At 42.7% G+C, this 19,048-nt stretch overlaps 1 protein-coding gene and 1 long non-coding RNA gene across 2 annotated transcripts in view; one reads left to right on the forward strand and one right to left on the reverse strand.

The window, feature by feature from the left end:
• LOC123287307 (uncharacterized) overlaps positions 1-1,802 on the reverse strand; it is a 2,728-nt gene extending 926 nt beyond the window's left edge. The window contains exons 1-2 of the long non-coding RNA XR_011504472.1: positions 1,361-1,802; positions 118-480 (exon numbers count right to left, since the gene is read on the reverse strand). This is a non-coding gene — a long non-coding RNA (uncharacterized lncRNA). The remainder of the gene's footprint in view (positions 1-117; positions 481-1,360) is intronic.
• KLHL14 (kelch like family member 14) overlaps positions 1-19,048 on the forward strand; it is a 95,954-nt gene that overhangs the window by 251 nt on the left and 76,655 nt on the right. Inside the window, exon 2 of the mRNA XM_044774543.2 lies at positions 1,882-2,874. Within this exon, the coding sequence (XP_044630478.1) occupies positions 1,925-2,874 (950 nt within the window). The 5' untranslated portion in view covers positions 1,882-1,924. The remainder of the gene's footprint in view (positions 1-1,881; positions 2,875-19,048) is intronic.

Consider the following 19,048-nt stretch of genomic DNA (forward strand, 5'->3'; position numbering starts at 1 on the left):
CATAAAGAATAAAACTCCTATTGCAAGAAATAAGCAGATGAGGGGGAAAGGCAAAGAAGGAGAGCAAGAAGGAAGGGAACAGGAAAAGATGGGGGTGGGGGGGGCGAGACAACGAACCGGGGAGAGCGAGAGAGAGGTATGACCGGCTCCACTTAAAGGGAGAGACTCTGGGAGATGTTTCAGGAAAGCCAGAGCTGTGGCGACTGGTGGTGGGGGGGCGGGGGGGCGTGCTGCCGGGGGAGGGAGCTCGAGGGAGGTTAGGGTCCACCTAGAACGGGATGGCAAAGTGAGTCCAGAGGAGCCCAGTCCGGCATAAATAGGAAGCCGGCGATCCAGGACTGGCGCCAGGCAGGGCAGAGTGAGCCGCAGCGGAAGGGGCAGGTCCGGCGGGATCCCTCTGAGCCGGGCGGCGGCGGCGGCCCTCCGGGGCTGGTGGGCGCGCGGGCGGGATGTGGGCAGAGGGTCCCTTTCTGCTCAGCCCTAGAAGGTGCAATTACAGGTTAAGGACCTAGCGTGTCGATCTCGCCTCGCCTCCCCCATCCTGCCCTCCACCGCCTGGATGCGGGCGGCTCAGACTTTTTACAGAAGTAGTTCCAGGGCCGGGAGAGTGGGGGTGCCCGAGTGGGGGGCCGCTGGGGGCTGTACGGAGGGGCTCGGAAGGAAGCTACGGCTGCGGGCGACCATTCTGGGTGGGATGCAGAGACCCCATACCGAACTGTGCATCCCCCCCCCCATCCATTGGACAGCCCCCACCCCCTCCCCCAACACCTGCCTGTTAACTTGAACTTCTTATAGTTACTGGAGTTAAAGCCACTGCGCCTGGTGCCCAAGAGGGAGAACCGTGCACACGAATCCCTCCGGGCCTCCCAGCTCTTGCTCTAAATCCACCCCAGTAGCCCCACTTCCTCCCTGCCCATCTTCCTCGGGGCCGCCCCGCGAGGGAAGGGGAGACACACGTCCGAACTTCCTCGCTTTGAAATGCGGGGGGGCGGAGGAGAGGGGGCCCGGGGGTGGGGGGGCTGGAGGGACTCTCCTGCCAGGTTTAAAGGCATCTCTGGAAAATTAGCAAAACTGAGTGGTGACGGGGAAGCCAACAGTTTGCGAAGCAAGGAAGCAGGCAGGGCCGGGGTGAGGGAAATGAGCTAGAATTGATAAGGACAGCTCCCGCCTCTGCCGAGTCCACTGAGCTGGTCCTCACCGCGCTCCGCTGCACTTTCCCGGGAGAAGAAAGGGCTTTATCTGCTCCCTCAGACATTAGCCTAGGAGTTTCTGGGGGCAGCACGGATTAATTGAAGGGGTTCCCAGCTTTTGGAGGGCTAAGAATCGCCCGCCCGCACCCTTGTGGGGCCCCCTTTCCTACCCCCCAAAACTGGACCAACTGCGAAAAGCAAAGCTTCGGGCACAAGTTGACCTGGAACCTCCGCCGTCGGTCGCCTCTGCGCTCTCGGTGCACCCCCGGCTACCCACTCCCCGGCCTTTCCCTTCATCCGGCCCGGCATGGACACAAGCCCACGAGGTGTCTCGGCCTCAGCCGCCACTTTGCCGTCGCTGCTGCCACCGCTGTCGCTGCCAAGAGCCGATCCGGGGTGGTTTTAGGAAAGTGAGGGACGAAGTGTGTGGGCGGTGGCGAGAGGAGTAGCAGGGAGCCGAACGGGCGCCCGGACCCCAGACAGGGCCCTTCTGGTGGCGCTCAGGGATCCAGCGCCTTCAGACCTTCCTCCTAGGGTCGGGGTCCGGAGGCGCGCCGGGCAGGAGCCAAGCTGAGCACTGATTGTTGTTCTTCGCCCTCCCCTCCCCTCCACACCCTTCCCCACCCCGACCACACCCCACTCCCTCCACTACCCTTCTCCCCTCCCTCCCATCCCCCACCCCGTCTGCCAGGTTGGAGGAGGGTTTAAAGCCAGGTACGCCGAGTCAGCTCGCCATGTCCAGATCCGGGGACAGGACCTCCACCTTCGACCCCAGCCACAGCGACAACCTGCTGCATGGCCTCAACCTGCTGTGGAGGAAGCAGCTGTTTTGCGACGTGACCCTCACTGCGCAGGGCCAGCAGTTCCACTGCCACAAGGCCGTGCTGGCCTCCTGCTCGCAGTACTTCCGATCGCTCTTCTCCAGCCACCCCCCTCTCGGGGGAGGGGTCGGCGGCCAGGACGGCCTGGGGGCCCCCAAGGACCAGCAGCAGCAGCCGCCGCAGCAGCAGCCGCCACAGCAGCAGCAGCCGCCGCCGCAGGAGGAGCCCGGGACTCCTTCCTCCTCCCCCGACGACAAGCTGCTGACCAGTCCCCGGGCCATCAACAACCTGGTGCTGCAGGGCTGCTCGTCCATCGGGCTGCGCCTGGTGCTCGAGTACCTCTACACGGCCAACGTGACCCTCTCCCTGGACACAGTGGAGGAGGTGCTGTCGGTCAGCAAGATCTTGCACATCCCCCAGGTCACCAAGCTCTGCGTGCAGTTCCTCAACGACCAGATCTCGGTGCAGAACTACAAGCAGGTGTGCAAGATCGCCGCGCTGCACGGCCTGGAGGAGACCAAGAAGCTGGCCAACAAGTACCTGGTGGAGGATGTGCTGCTGCTCAACTTCGAGGAGATGCGCGCCCTGCTGGACTCGCTGCCGCCCCCGGTGGAGTCGGAACTGGCGCTCTTCCAGATGTCCGTGCTGTGGCTGGAGCACGACCGCGAAACCCGCATGCAGTACGCGCCCGACCTCATGAAGCGCCTCCGCTTCGCGCTCATCCCGGCCCCGGAGCTGGTGGAGCGGGTCCAGTCAGTGGATTTCATGCGTACCGACCCAGTTTGCCAGAAGCTGCTGCTGGACGCCATGAACTACCACCTGATGCCCTTCAGGCAGCACTGCAGGCAGAGCCTGGCCAGCAGGTAGGAGACAACAAAGAGGAGGGCGGGGGTGGGGGGGGGAGCCGGAGAGGCCGGAGGGAGGGGGCAGAGAGAGGGGGGAGAGGGGCGGGCTGGGCTGAAGGCTCCGGCAGGCTGAAAACAAACACAAACAAACAATTCAGACTGTGTGGGGAAAGTTGATTTCAGAGTCCCTGAAAGGTCAACAGGGAACTGGCCTAACAGCATCCCTGAACGCCAGAAAGCCCACGTTCTCAATATCCCCAGAGCAAGAAATGTGGGACTTGTGAACTGAAATTGACAGGCAGGTGGGGCCAAAGGCCCGGGCTGTTAGAGCAGCTTTGGAACCCTCTCTATCCAGTGCTCCTTCCAGCTCTCAACATGAGCTTGCTCAAGGAAAAGGATTCTGCCACGAGAAGAGCCCACCCCACTCCACATCGTTCCTGCCCTGGGCCAGCACAAGCGCCCAGGCGATGCTCGGAGAGGAGAGCTTTCATTCTTTCTGTCAAACCATCCAGTTGGTTTTTTTGTTGTTGGAGACTGGGATCTACTTACTCCCTTTGGCGGTTAGAGCTCGGAAATGCTTTGTGCATTAGGGTCGCTATTGGAAATTCCGGCACCTCATACTCAGGCAAACTTTTCCATCTTGTGGAAAGCCTTTCCTTTTCACTTTTAAAGGAGAGCAAAGCAAGAGGTTTCAGGGTGTCAGAGGGAATCATGCCTAGTAGCTCCTGTCTCAAAGTGGAACGCCGTCGAAAATTGGAAAGAGAGGAGTCACCTAGCTCCAGTTGGTCTCTGTGCCTACTCCGAAGTCACAGAGAAGTTGGGAAGTTGTGGTTGTTGCTATTTAGAATCTGTGTGTGTGTTGCAAATAGGATTTCATGTCAAAGAGGAGAGAGAAATGATGTCTTTTGTAAAATGCTGCTGAGATTTAAAAAAAAAACTGTAGGAGTTGTCAATGGTGTTTTATTGGCTCCAATTTTAAAAACCCTTTTTAACGAGACCTAGCAGAGGGTTTCTTCCTCTTTTTAGAAAAGAGAAGCAGTATCTTTTCAGTTTCTCATGATACAACATCATGAGTCCAGATGCCAGGCTACCCCAGTCTAATCCACCAAAGCGTTACATTAGAAAGTACACCGTTTAAAAATCTGCCATGGCATTTTCCTATATAGAAGGATGTCTAAAGGATGGGATCCACTTTGTGCAGCCTTATGGAATTAAATGTTTCTTTTTTCGTCATGATGTTTCTACCAAATCTAGGTAACTAAAGTCTTAAGAAATGGAAGATATTTTCTACAATTGTTTGGGCAGCATTGGTGTTCAGGTGAGGCCCACAGGAGGCATGGGAAATCCTGAACTGAGAAATCTTCTAAGTTGATTTTTCTCACATCTGTGAGAGCTGAGTTAATGAATTGTGGTGTCAAAAGATGACAGTAGGACAATAGCACAAGCAAGAATCCCAACCCCCGTGTGCTTGAAGAGCGAACACGGGAGTCCAAGTGAGAACAAGAACGTGGAATGTATTCTTATTCTGTAAGAGTTTCTCGCTTGTCTAAAGATCAAAATGGTAAGCTTGGTGTGATGGGCCAACGTCACCACACCAATGGGCCTTGGTGATTAGTATTATTATTTTAACTTTCATAACTTTTAAAAGTCCTACACATATACTTAGTTTAGCATATATCATACATATTCAAGAGTCAGACAACACAGTTATAGTTCTGAACAAACATTTATTCATATTTCTAAAAATATATACAATCTAGTATAAATTCAGAAACCCAGAAGGATAATAAAATTAAGATTTAACTTGTTCTAGGAATAATTTTGGAAAATGAGCATCATAAATTTGATCTAATAAATATTCCTGAAGCCCTCAATGCAGTTTTATCTGATAAGTATATCCTAGGGCTCAGTGTTAGAAGAGTTGACTTTCAAAATGCAAAATCCATTTCTCACCTTAGTCTGGACTCAGCACACCAGCTGGGCCCTGCTGGCTCTGTCCTGGTGGATGGCTGAGATACCAGGCTGCCTGGCTCTGTGATGACACCTTCCAGCTTCACTGGGTCATATCATTTGAGGGATATGTAGTGGTGTCTGACCACTGGATGCTTACAAGTGTCATGGATGCTGCAAGAATCTGATACTTGTGCGGTAGGAAGAAAACCATATTTGCCTTTAAAAGCGGAAGATCCAGAAAAGAAAACAGTTCATGTGAACCTTTTGTTCATCTCAAAGTAATATAATTTAGATTTTGTTCCATTATTGGTAACCATAGCATTTTTTTTAGGGACTGATTAGATTATTCTAATTTTAATTCACAGAAAGAATGCAAGAATAACCATCAAGATCTTAAATTTAATGTAGACAAAAATACTGTAAGTTGCAGCCAACAGTATTATATCAGCCCATTTATTATAGCATCAGCATAATATAAAAATGTTCTCTCAGCCTTACACGTAGTTTGACAGAGAGAGAAATGTGTTCAACAGCTGTTTTTGCAATTGCATCACTTTTATTGAAGAGAGTTGAATGGAAGGACATTGTATTTATTACTTTTTATCCACCTGTAATTTTTAAAGTCTAAATATAAAAAAGTTCCTCAAATTCAGAGAGGGAGTTTGAAAACTAAAATTGACCCATCCGTTGGAATAAAAACAAAATATAAGTAAACAAAATAACTTCAAGGAGAATTTGCTTGTCTAAGAATATATGTTATCTGTAGAGAGTAGGGCCATTAATATAATAAAATTTAAATGTTTTTAAAGATTATTAAGTAATTTTGAATTTTTATTGTCTAGAAAAATAAAGCAACTCAAGCACAAAGACTTTATATATACGCAAATCAATTTTTAATTTTTGCTCTAATTTTTAATTTCATTTTTCTTAGGATGCCATTTATCCTCAGATTTATATTTTATTTTAGTAAATTAAGCTTTGAGAATAATAAATAGAAAACAAGAGACATCTTTTATTCAAATGTATACATAACTAATTTAAGACAACAGGACTTAAGTGGACAAAAATTAAAATATTTTGAAGTCTTGTTTCTTAGTTATTTTCTTTTTGCTTTATTGCAAGACATATAAAATTTAAGAAATAAGTTCTTGAAAAAGTTCCTGGAAAAGTCAGTATTAAAGGTTTCTAAAGCATGAGGATTTAATTTAATAAAGTGACATGACATGCGACAGTTAGTATATTAAAAAGGAAATATCAGAAGACTTATAGTCTAAGTTTAACTCAAGTCACCCACAAAATTTCTATTTTATTTGTATTTAAAAATTTTTAATGCATAATTTAGTAATTGTCCCAAATAAATCAAATTAGACTGGATTAATTAACTTCTCTTTTACATTTTCATTGTACCCCATACAATGTACCAGTTAAATAAATGCTTAGTGAAAGTTGAAGGAATTAAGATTATAAAATAAGAAAGCCTCAGTGTTGCCCTTGACCAATACGTTCCTCAACTAGGTCACTACTGCATGTAACAAAAGTCCGTTGAACCTTCTCTGGGAAAATTCCTGTAAAAGAAAAGTGTTCATGAAAATAATTACATTTTATAGAACATTTAACCAGCAACTATTACAGTCCCGTGTAAAGTCCTATATTGAAGTGTAGTTTTCAAGATACTATGTTTTATAGAAGATAGAATACCTTATAAAGATTTCATTTTCTACAAAACATAGCCTATTTAAAGATTTCACATAAATTAATGTAGAAATCTATCTAAACACCAGGCGTACTAATTATCTATTTGCTAAAATGACTTGCAGTGATTAAAAAGCTATTAGATTTCCGAATACACAGTTTCGAGTCCAGGCTTGGGTGCTTAGAAAGTGTTTCTTTAAATGCAGGGCAATATTTTCTAAGAACTGAATAACCACCTTAACAAAGCAAACTAATCTTGTATCCATGCATTCTCTAAATTGTTTCTTCCCATTGTATCAATTCGATACCCTCAGATTAGGAGTTGTTAGGTAGCTAGATTTTGTATCAGAAGTTACTCAACCATTCAGAATACGATTTGTTTATGATCTGAAACAGGACCATTGATTACAAAATTATATCATAGGTTTGGGAGCCCAATAGTTATATCCTACAATCAAAAGGCAATTAGAGCAGATATTAATGCATCGTATTGGCCTAGAGGACTTAGTGACAAAAGTGGACATGTTCAAATTTAATTCATGCTTATACCTTTCCCATATTCATGAACATGTTGACGTTCATTACCTTAGCTAATTACTAAGTATCTCAATTTTCTTAACTTAAAAATACAGTCAAAAATGCTTTGTTTACAGCAGCTACTTCATTTCAGCCAGCCCTAGTGGTCTGGTCTAGTGGTTAAAATTCAGCGCTCTCCCTGCCGGGCCGGGGTTCATTTCTGGTTGGGGAACCATATCACCTGTCTGTCGGTTGTCACACTGTGGTGGCTGCCTGTTGCTGTGATGCTGAAAGCTGTGCCACTGGTATTTCAAATACCAGCAGGGTCACCCACGGCAGACAGGTTTCAGCAGAGCTTCCAGACTAAGACTAGGAAGAAGGACCTGGTCACCCACTTCCAAAAACATTGGCAATGAAAACCCTGTGAATAGCAGCAGAGCAGTGTCTGATATAGCACCGGAAGGTGACAGGATGGCTCAAAAAGACCCGACAGGGTTCTGCTCCACTCTACAAAGGGTGACTAGGAGTCGGAATCTGACTCCATAGCACTAACAACAACAGCTAACTTCATACCAGGTGATGTTCTAAGCATTTCACAAACATGGCTTATTTAATGCTCATAACAGCTCTAAGGAATAGGTACCATCATTAGCCACATTTTATAGATGGAAAAACTGATACCAGAGGAGTTAAACATTTTGCCTCTGGTTGCACAGGTGGTAAGTGGTGGAGCCAAAGTCTGAGCCCAGGCAGTGTGGCTCTTGAGTCTATGTTCTCATCCACAGTATTCTGCTTCTCGCTATGAGCCTGTCTGTGCTGCAGTGTAATCTGGTGATTGTCCTGAGAGTTATATGTAGACTTAAGACTTGCCCTTTGCAAAGAAACTTGTGACAGTTACATATTAATATATCCGACTTTAAAAGAAGTTAAGGAGACATATTGTTCTAGGCCTGGGGTTGGCATGTTTCTTTCTGTGAAAGGCCAAATAGTAATTATTTTTGGCATTGGGGATCACACACCATCTCTGCTGAAACTACTCCACTCTGCCCTGGCAGCACAAAAACAGCCAGGGATGATATGTAAATGAATGGACATGGCTGTGTTAGGGTAAAAAGTCATTTATAAGCACTAAAATTTCATGTAATTTGCACGTCATGAAATATTATTCTTCTTTTGATTTTTTTCTGCCAGTTAAAGCTAAAAACTATTCTGTGTCTGGGGGCCGTGTAGAAACAGGAGGCCAGCTGGATTTGTTCTGTGAGTCACAATTTGCCAACCCCCATGCTAGTCACTTGGGATACAGCAATGAACAGAATGGATGCAAAATTTTGCCCTTATTCTAGTGGAAAGAATCCTATTGGTCTTTCTCCTTATGCTTGGAAATAATTCTACTCTAAATAATCCTACCATGCTGAGTTAGAATTTCAACTTTCCATAAGACTTAAGAATTTAAATAGGGGTCCCAGGAGGGTAAATAGTGATTAATTAAAATGGTGAATGAGTTGCTCATTTTTTCAAGCATACCAGATATAGAACAAACTACGATAGATTGGTCATTATTCAGAAGAAGGTTAAATGTCATTTCTGTGGTATTTTAATGATTTCCAGTAGGAAAGCAGAGTAGTCAGATACATTTAACCCACTGCTTTCTGAAATTGATGCACACATGTCCAGCAAACTAATCTAGGCGTATAAATGAACAGGTGAGCAATTATTTTTCTCAATTCCAACCTGTATCTCCAGCTGCTCTGATCTAAGGGCATGTGTTGTCAGGACTCCTGACTTCTGGGTGAATCAGCTGGATTGAGTGTGTCTGCAGAACCTCCCTGACTTCTCCTAAGTGAGTAAACTCTGGAGGCGCACTCGTGGTGTTACAGGTTTGGGGGAGATAAACACATAAGTCTGACCTCAGTGACTGCTCTGAATATTTGTAATGAAAACGCTTAACTCAGTGCCTGACCTCCATCCAAAACTGTGACTTCCATATGAATTGGTGTTGGTCTTTAAAGTTGATGTGAACACTTAGGTTTTGGCTCAGTTTAGTTGACAAAGCCAATGTGAAATACAAATGGAAGTGATTTTAAACATGATTACACACACACAACCATTGTTTGCCCGTAATAATAGTAACTATCACTAACTGAGCACCTACCTTCATCTTGACATATTACTTACATTCTTTCTAATGCTTACAACACTTTTTCAATCTTTTTAAATATTAGAAAACTGAGGCTCAGAGGAGATATGTCATTTGTGCAATTACCTGAATAGTGTTGAGTTAGGAGCTGGTCATCCTCATCTGAAGACTACTCCCATTATGAGTGTATATTGTAGATATGCTTCTACAGAAAGCAAACTTTAGTCGACACCTCCCCTGTCTTTGTTTTACTGTACCATAGAAGTGATTGAAATGTCCTGCTTGCTCATACTTCTTCAAACCACCCAACCAATGAAGAAGAGTAAGCCAAGTACATTAGAACACCAAAATTCTTTCCTACTAGTCTACTATACTTAATTATTAGTTTTTAGGTTAAGGGGTTAAATAACAAGCTTGCTCAGATTTGTTCCTATGATATTGAATTACTGAAAGCAGAATGAGCCAATATATTTTAAATAAATCAATAAAAATAAGAACTTTCAGTTTAACGTGGAAAAATGGTTGTGAAAATAAAACAAACCAAAACAAAGCCTTGAAGCTTGAATTTGAACCAAGAGGCTTTTTTCCCTAGATTTCTGTGCACTAGAGTGCTAGAGTGGTATCAGCTTTGTTTCTGTGAGGACAGTAGAAAGCTATTCATGTTGGTGACACTTACAGGTGATAAATACAACAGATAGAAGCCAGAATTCTAAAAATGCCTGTATATTTTAACAACATAAAATAAGATTACTCTAATTGGACATTTATTCTGTTCATATTTTGTTTCAAGAAAATCATTTTAACCGTTGTTGTGCCATAAATGCTTATGCCTTCTGTCATTCATTTAGAATTTCAGAAAATATATTCATTGTCATGTCCTTTCCAATAACTTCCAGGATAATTCATGATGCATGAATTACTAATGATGACTTCTTAGAAAAACACACACACACTATTATGATATGGGCAGGAGAGTGAGCTAACCAGGGGAAGGACTCTCAGTTGTACACAGATGATACAGTGAATATGTCCTTTTTACTGTAAATATCAAAAGGGTTTATATATTCACAAGTAATATTAATGAAAATAAGGTTAGAACTGTTTGCATCATTAGAAGCAGAAAAGTACTAGGGAAAGCCTACAGTAGTGGGGACATGAAAATAGTGAATATTTATGATGCAAAGAGAGAAAATAAATCATAGGGACATGAAAAAAGAAGAAAAACAAACAGCAAGGAAAATGCAAGGAAATATGAGAAATTAAAGAAATTATTAAGAGAGAAATCATCTGAAAAAGAAAGGAAAAGTACTAGCAGTAGAGGAGGATGGGCAAGGATGTTCTAGAGTTTGGAGAGTAGGTATTCAAATTTGTTGGACAAATAAGTACGAAGTTAGAAGTATTTAAATCACTACATACCCAACTTATATGATTTGCAAAGTTAAAGACAGAGTCCCATTAAAAAGAAAAAAAAAGTCATCCTCAAAAGAAAACAATAGCGTTTCTACAAGAAGAAAAGGTCAATCATGGTACCTTCACTCCTGTAATTTGATTCAGTTCAATAATTATATATTTGTAATCTGAGTTAATCAGGATGTTTTATAAAACGCTCTTCGCTCTTGTAATAGTTAATGCAGTAGTTTCAGAAATGTCACAGTTCAAAGGGGACAACCCGTCATGCCAACATGAGGAGATGAAAATATTGTTGCATTCTTTGCAAAATCCTCTTAATTCCCAGCATCATTGGAGCTGGCAGCAGACCTGAGAAGCCAGGGGAACTTCACAACCTCAGGCAGCTTTTCTGAACCCATGACGGTGACCCTGCCACACCCACAGTGGGAACTTGGGGTAACGCATCACACTTTACCACTTACAAGAAATTCTGCTGTGGAATATTCCCAGATTTGTATTGAACATATATATATGGCACCAACCTCTGGGCTAAGTTCTGAGATACAGAGGTGAACAAAAGAGACACATTTCTGAGTGACGTAGTTTACACTATAAGGAAAAAGAGTAAATTATTACACAAATTAATCAACCTGGTAATACCTGCTATAGATTAGAAAAGTGCCATGTACCGAGAGACCGTATCACAGAGTGCTGTCACCTTGTTGGAGTGGCTGAAGAAGACTTTCTCCACAGAACAAGATTAGGGTGAGCCTTGAAAATGAGATATCCTGAGTAGTGGGTCTGGGGGAAGGCAGGGTATGCTATTGTTAAAGGCACAAGCTGAGAGAAGAGTGCATGCGTAAACACTAGGCAGAGAAGAGTAGGGTACCTTCTAGGAACTGAAAGAAGGTGTGTGTGACTAGAGATTATATAGGAAGCATTGTCCATATTTCAGAGGAAGTTGTAGGGCCTGCTAAGGATTATCCACTACACGTCTGAATGCCACACTGGAAAAATCAGCATTTTTTTCACTTGAACTGAGAAAATAAGTGGAGACCCTACTGCGTTTGAAATCATAAATTTAATTGTGTGTCCTAGCTCCATGTTAGCTGAGTCCCACATCAGTAAAATGGCTTAATAATTCTAGTTCTACTTCCTGGGGTTTTGGTAAGGATCAGCTGAAATCATGAAAAAAATTGCATAAACAGAAAATGCTATTTAAAATTAATTTATTTTTAATTTTAAAAGATACATTAAGCAAAATTTACCTAAATACATTTTCACCTATTAAGAAAACTCTTGAACAGATCTGTGATTTCACTGATAGCACAGAAATAGTCAGAGCCTTTTAAGAACATGAGAATGAAGTTGAAGGGACCCGAAGGTGAACACAAGGGCATTGGAAGGAAGGGGGAAAATTAGAATTTCTGATCACACTCAACACTTTATATTTAATTCTTCAACGGGAAAATGATGGCCTTTTTAGGTATAAAAGGCTTCCTTCCTTTCCTAGAGGAGAGTCTCTCTTCTGTTTAATCTCATAAACTCAAGCTTAGAGGCTTCGTTTGCTACTGCTCCAGAGCCTCTCCCGTACATATGTCTGGTTCTCTGCTCCCAGTGCGCCTGCGAGCGGGTTGGAAAATTGCACCTTTGCAGGGACTCTGAACTTCCTCTGAGCTCAGCTGGGTCACCGTATGGAGGCTGGCTCACTGGAGGCTGCAGAGAAGTGAACTGAAGAATTACAGTCAGTTTCACTTCCCTGCCTTATGTGCCTTCAGGTGCCTCTGAAGACAGGCGTGGCCAGTGATATGGAGAGGAGGAGGAACAGAGAAAGCACCAATATTAGACAAGAAAGAGTCCTTGAAAATGTGGAAGCGTTGTTGAAAAATCTGGATAGATGGATGTGTGTGCGTGTCCGTGTGTGTCTCCATAGTCAAAGTGCATATTGTTGGGTGCCAGCTTTAAATTTTCTGTGCAGTGACTTCTGAGATGGGTTTTTATCCAATAAAGCTCTATTTTGTATGGGGGGATGGGGGCGAGACAGTCAACGATTCACAGACTGGCACTGAGTGCAGAATTATTGGGTTGGGAGAGTCAATTTTTCACCAAAAAGACAATAGTCATATTTGTAAATCCGGCTTAGAACAAAGCCTCAGATCACTGTCTGGCCCTGATTTTTAGCACCTTTCAAAACCAACCACACTAGAGCATCCTGGGCAAATGGAAAGGTTTAGAAGAGGGAATGTAAAATCTGTGGGTCAGAGAGGGAAACTTTGAAGGAAAAACTTTCGTGCTTTAAGATGCACACTAAGACCTCAGCACTTTCTATCTCCTCGGCATTAACGGGGGTTCACTGATGCTGTGAGGTATCCCAGTCAATACTGGTGTATTATAGAGACAGAAGTGTGTGCCTCATAACACAGACCAAAGTGGTGAATTGGTTACTATGGCAACTGTACCACTACCGCCAATGGCAATTCCTGTAATCTCCCTGTCTTAAGGTTTTCACAAGTGTCCACTCCAAAATGACATTTGTAGATAGGGACCATAAAGTAAAGCTAGGTATATATGTGTATATATATATATATGAATATCATATAATAAGAGGTTATGCTTATAATGCAAGTATCTTAAACCATTCTATTAAGACCTAAAAGTCAGACAGATGTGGATTCAAATCCCAACTTGACCGTTTATAAGCTGGCTCCTTGGATAATTTACTTAACCTATTTTCAGACTGCTTACTTATAAATGTCCATAATACCCACCTCATTAGGGCAATTCTGACTGCTAGAAAAATGTATGTACAACACTTAACATAGTGCCTGGCTGTGGATACTTGATAATAGATAGCTTTTCTTTTTATAAGAATAGTTCTACTTATATCTAATCTCCTTTCCCTTCACTTGGCAGTACTGCTAATTCCATACAATATGTTCCTTCTAGAGCTGGGTTCCCACAGCCTGAGTCGCAGGTGCTACTCTAATAGTGTTAACGTCTCTGCTGACAGTGTCTGTTTTATCCATCTTTGAGTAAACTAGAGAGCCTAGGCCAGTCCTGGAGTCTGTTGCCTCCTCTTGATCTATCTGTGTCAGCAACTGGAAAAGAAAAACCATGGTGGATTTACATTGAAAAGCTTTATTGAGATATAATTTACATGCCTTACAATTCATCCATTTAAAGTGTATAATCCAATCATTTTTAATATATTCACAGGGTTGTGCAGCCGTCACCATAATTAATTTTAGAATATTTTTATGACTCCTCCAAAAAAACCCTATACATGTTAGTTGTCAGGGCCCAACCTCCACCCCACCCCCCAGCCTTAGGCAACCTCTAATTTACTTTCTGTTTCCTTAGATTTGCTTATTCTGGCCATTTCATATGAATGGAATCATACAATGTATGATCTTTTTTGACTGGCTTCTTTCATATAGCATAATGTGTCAAAGGTCATCCATGTTGTAGCATGCAACAGTATTTCATTCCTTCGCATGGCTAAATAGTATTCTGTTGTTTCGATATATCACATTTTCTTTATCCATCAGTCGATGGACGTTTAGTTTGTTTTCACTTTTTGCTATTATGAATAATGCTGCTATGAGCATTCATGTACAAGTTTTTGAGTGGATATATGTTTTCATTTCTCTTGGGTAGATACCTAAGAGTGGAGTTGCTGGGTCATATGGTAATTCAGTTAACGTTAAACAAATACTTAATCTTTTGAAGAACTGTCAGATTGTTTTCCAAAGCAGCTGCAGCATTTTGCATCTTCGCCAGCAGTGTATAAAGGCTCCAATTTCTCCACATCCTCAACAACACTTATTATCTGTCTTTTTTACTACAGCCGTCCTAGTGGGTGTGAAAAGCTATGTCATTATGATTTTCATTTGGCTAATGGCCAATGATGTTGAGCATGTTTTCATATGCTTATTGGCCACTTGTGTGTATGTATATATATATATATATATATATATATATATATATTAAATATCTATTCAAATCCTTTGGCCATTTTTTTAGTTGGTTTGTCTTTTAAGCGTTTTTGGTGGGGCTTCTTCTGGTTCCTAGCTCACAGCTGGGGCTACCTCCTGCCGGAACTGGGTGTTCTATTTCACAAAAATGAAAAGCAAATGCATGCAGATGTGCAGTGGAAAACTCTGTAGAGACTTTTATATGGCAGATGTCTATTAAAAATCTTGCTGTTTGATGTGGCAGAGGAAAATATCTCTGGTTGATTTTGGTGTTGCTTGTTTTCTTCTTCATATGATTATTTTGGCTTTATGTTGACTTAGGCATTATATTTCTCAAGTGATAGTCTGGCCTTAGTTTAGCAAATCTTTTATTCAGAGATAAAATATTCACTATTCAAGTTACTTACCTAAATTTTCTTAAAGGCACATAAGAAATTTTTATTCAAACTATGTTTATACAATAATTATTTTAGGGAAATGAGGTGGATTTCTTTGACTACCAAGACAGTGATGACACGTAAGAACCACTGCAGAAGAAGAAGAAATATGTTAAAGAAAACAAACCTGAAAACCAAAAGTTCTCATTTGAAAGGTGATGCATTCCGTACAGGGATCAGCAGGAAACAGCCCAGCCCAGGATTTTCAGTCATGGCTGAGATTCAGCTGAGGGCTTGGCTGGACCTATCACCAGGGCGGTTGCTGACATGGAAAAGCTAAATTCCTCGTGAGAATTACTTGTCCGGTTTCATCTGCCTTTGCTATAGTCTTTTTGCAATTTTCTTTAGGGACACGAAATATCTGCTGCTCCTGACAAGAAGTTACTTAATACTCTTAGCAGGTTGGTACCGTTACTTCACTAACTGTAGCTTTGAACGTGTGGATCTGAGAGAATGTTCAGCAAATCATTTCCTAGGCTTAATGTTTATGCTTCTGGATGGAACCATTTCTATTGTGATTATGAATCTCTTTGAACAATCATATTCTTGCTTTCTGTTAAAAGATTCACATCTCTATTATGTAACAGAGAAGTCTCCAGGCCACCATGATAGATCTGAGTGCAAAGTGGAGGGAATTTTAACATGGATTTCTTTATCTGGATATTGAAAGGGACAAGGCGTTATCAAAAGTCTGTGATAACTTTATAGTTTTTGGAATGCACTACCAGCAGATCCCAAGAAAGCAGATAACTGCCCTAAATTAGTCACATGTATGTGTGTGTGTGTGTGTGTTTAGAAGGCAGACATCTTTTCCCTCGGCAGAAATCTTAGTCACGTAAAGAAGGTACCTAATTCTAGGCAATCACTTCAGAACTCCTAGAAGCCCAACAAACTTCAACTGTCACTCAGACATTCTTATATTCAAAATTAGGAAAGAGAGAAAGCAGACAAAGCAAAACTGAAATAATTAAACACCACTCTAATGCACTTCAATAAATTCAAGGTTTGCAATTTTTCCAGAGTCCGGCAGCAGCAAACTACACCAGCAGCAGCGAGTGGTCTAAGTAAAAATCCTTCCAAGGAAGGGGCCCCCCTGTACAGCAAGAAGCCCCTCAAGCCTTCCACCAGTCTAGGCAAATGATAGCTCAAGTTCCAGGAAACGATAGTCTTTTTGATCTAGAAAGAATAATCTCACTTCAGAAAGATTTTTCTGGCGAACGCTTCACCTTTTTTTATGGCGACGAAACTTTAAAGTCTCAGAGCATAAGAAACATTTAAAATTTCTGAAAACACAAAGACATTCACGTCTGTAGCTTTATAGATGCTAGTTAGGGTCTACCAGGAAAGCTTATGCAAATCGGTTCTCTGTTAGCTGTATCTGTTCTTATCCCTCCTAGTTGCCCTTCCTGTGTTGCAACATTGTTATCTGTTATCGTTTAACGCGTATATAAGGTAGCCTGGCATCAAACAGAGGAGGAGATAATGAGCCTGCCTCCTCATCGTCCAAGTGCTCCATACCTGTAATTGGTAGGCTGCTATGGAGTAGAGCTGTCATGTGGTGAAATTAGGAAGATTTAGGAAGATCCTTTCTCAAGGCAGTCATGCAAATTTGACCAGAGAAGGCTCCTTCTCAAGTGTCAGTTCCCAAAACTAGTGTGAAACTCACTGGTATCTTTCAGCCCTACGTTCCTGTTGGCCGGACAGTTCCGGTAAGGAGGGCTATATTAGTCAGCTTGGGCTGCCATAACAGAATAACATAGACTGGGTGGCTTAAACAGAAATTCATTTTCTCACAGTTCTGGAGGCTGGAAGTCCAAGTTCAAGGTGCCAGCAGGGTTGGTTTCTGGTGAGGCCTCTCTTCCTGGCTTGCAGACAGCTGCCTTCTCAATGTGTCCTCAAATGGCCTTTCCTCTGTGTGCAGGAGCAGAGGGGTTGGCGGTAGAAAGAGGGAGACCTGGTGTCTCTGCCTCTTCTTATGAGGACACCAGTCCTATGAGATTAAGGCCCACCCTTATGGCCTCATCTAACCTTAATTACCTTCTTAAAAGCCCTATCTCAAAATACAGTCACACTGGGCTTGGGGCGTCAACATATGAATTTTGGGAGGATGCAATTCAGTCCATAACAAGGGCCAAGAATAGGACACAGGGAGTTAGAAAACAAGTTAGGGAAACTAACTGAAATGTTACTTTTCAACTAGATATATACAAGCAAAGTTATATAAGCAATTAAGCAATTATCCAAGTCAGTGATACATTAATAGCTCTTCCAGTAATGCAAAGCTAGAAGAAGGGAAAAAAATTGCAGGTCCTCTTTTCTCAACCCTAGAAAAATCTTGTCTAAACCAGCAGTTCTCTTAAGAAACAACCATTGAGTTTTTAAATAAAATATATCTTCTCAAGCTCTACCCTAGAGATTCTAAATAAATTGATCTGGAATGTGCACCCAGAAACATACATATTTAGCAACATCCCAGGCAGTTTGTTTTTAAATTTTTTTTTAAGATTTTATTTTTCCTTCTCCCCAAAGACCCCGGGTACATAGTTGTATATATTGTTAGTTGTGGGTCCTTCTAGTTGTGGCATGTGGGATGCCACCTCAGCATGCCTTGACGAGCAGTGCTGGGTTTGTACCCAGGATCCAAACCTGCGACATCCTGGGCTGCCAAAGTAGGGCCCACGAACTTAACCACTTGGCCACGGGGCCAGCCCCTCCCAGCCAGTTTTTGCTACCAGGGGTTTTTGGATCACACTTTGAAAATCACAGGATTAAATAAATAATTGCTTCTGTTTTCCAATTTGCTACATATCTGTAGAAGATGGCAGAAGATACTGATCGTAATTTATTGAAAGATAAGTTTGGGGAAAATTTGTTGCAAAATTAAAAGAAATCTGAGTAATTGACATGAGAAAAAGGGAACTGGGTCATTGGGAAAGTTATTGTAATTATCAGACTCTAAGGTATTTATTCCCAGATGATAAAATGTGGGTACCTACTGCACTAGAGAATTTTCAGAATAATTCAAGCCACATCGTCGAATGTGGTAAACTTGCGCAGAATAATTTGTTTCTGCTTGTTGAAAGATGATGATGGAAAAGGATATTATCATGGTCTGGCTGTCAGGTGGGTCTCAGAGGCTTCTGTGAATGCCGTTTTTGAAGGAAATACTGGAGGGTCTTCTAGACCCTACGGAGCCCTGGAGCTGGGGTTTTCTTTAGCCCTTAGTCCCTCCAGGGTTGGTGAAGCAGCAAAGAACAGAAAGAACTGGCTTCCCATGGGGAGAGAGAGGAAAAAGGGAGGAGGATAAGAGATTCCCATTTCACCCACAGCAGCAGGGTGCCCCTAAGCTGGATCCCACAAGCCACACCTCATTGTCTCCACAGCACACACCCCAGGCTGTCCTCAGACCCTCGCTGCTTATCTACCCCAAAATAAGTGTAACCTTCTTCATTTATCTTAACCCCAGGCTGATTTCATAGAATTAGTCTTCCCCTAAAAATAAATTCTGGGCCAGAATCAGCTGAAACTCCCTTTTCTTGAATATGGACACCTCTTTGTTGCCATGAATATTCCAGGAGAAGCCTGAAGTAATATATTCGGTTACTAACTAACTTTTCTCCCTGTCTCCCTGCATGGCCACTCCTGCAGTGACTCTCCAACTGGAAACAGCCTGCTTGGCAGGAGGCTGACTCCAGTTGCTCAGAACAAGCTTCCTACTTTCCCCACAAGAAATCTCTCCCTGGAGTTAGAGTAATGGATACAATCAAGTTCTAGGTCATGAGGTGGGATCTGGCATGGCCCCCCTCAGCATCATCCTGAATGGCTGCGCTTCTTGCTTTGAAATGTGATTTTGTTAAAATATTCATTTTTTCTCTTATGTCCTAGACTCCCAGAGACAAGTCGTTATACATTATATCCTGAACTTGAATTTTCACCATCATTCTATGGTTTTGTGTCTTTCTGTACTTTTTCCTGTGCAGCAGGTACTAAAGTTTCCTCAGGTCAGGAAGTCACTCTTATCTCTTCAAAAAGCTGGCCAGATGGGAGCGAGAGAGTCAGAGAGAGCTCAAGGAGTCTCAATAATGAGATTGGTT

This window comes from Equus asinus, chromosome 7 (assembly GCF_041296235.1).
Source record: "Equus asinus isolate D_3611 breed Donkey chromosome 7, EquAss-T2T_v2, whole genome shotgun sequence".
Classification (NCBI taxonomy): Eukaryota; Metazoa; Chordata; class Mammalia; order Perissodactyla; family Equidae; genus Equus; species Equus asinus.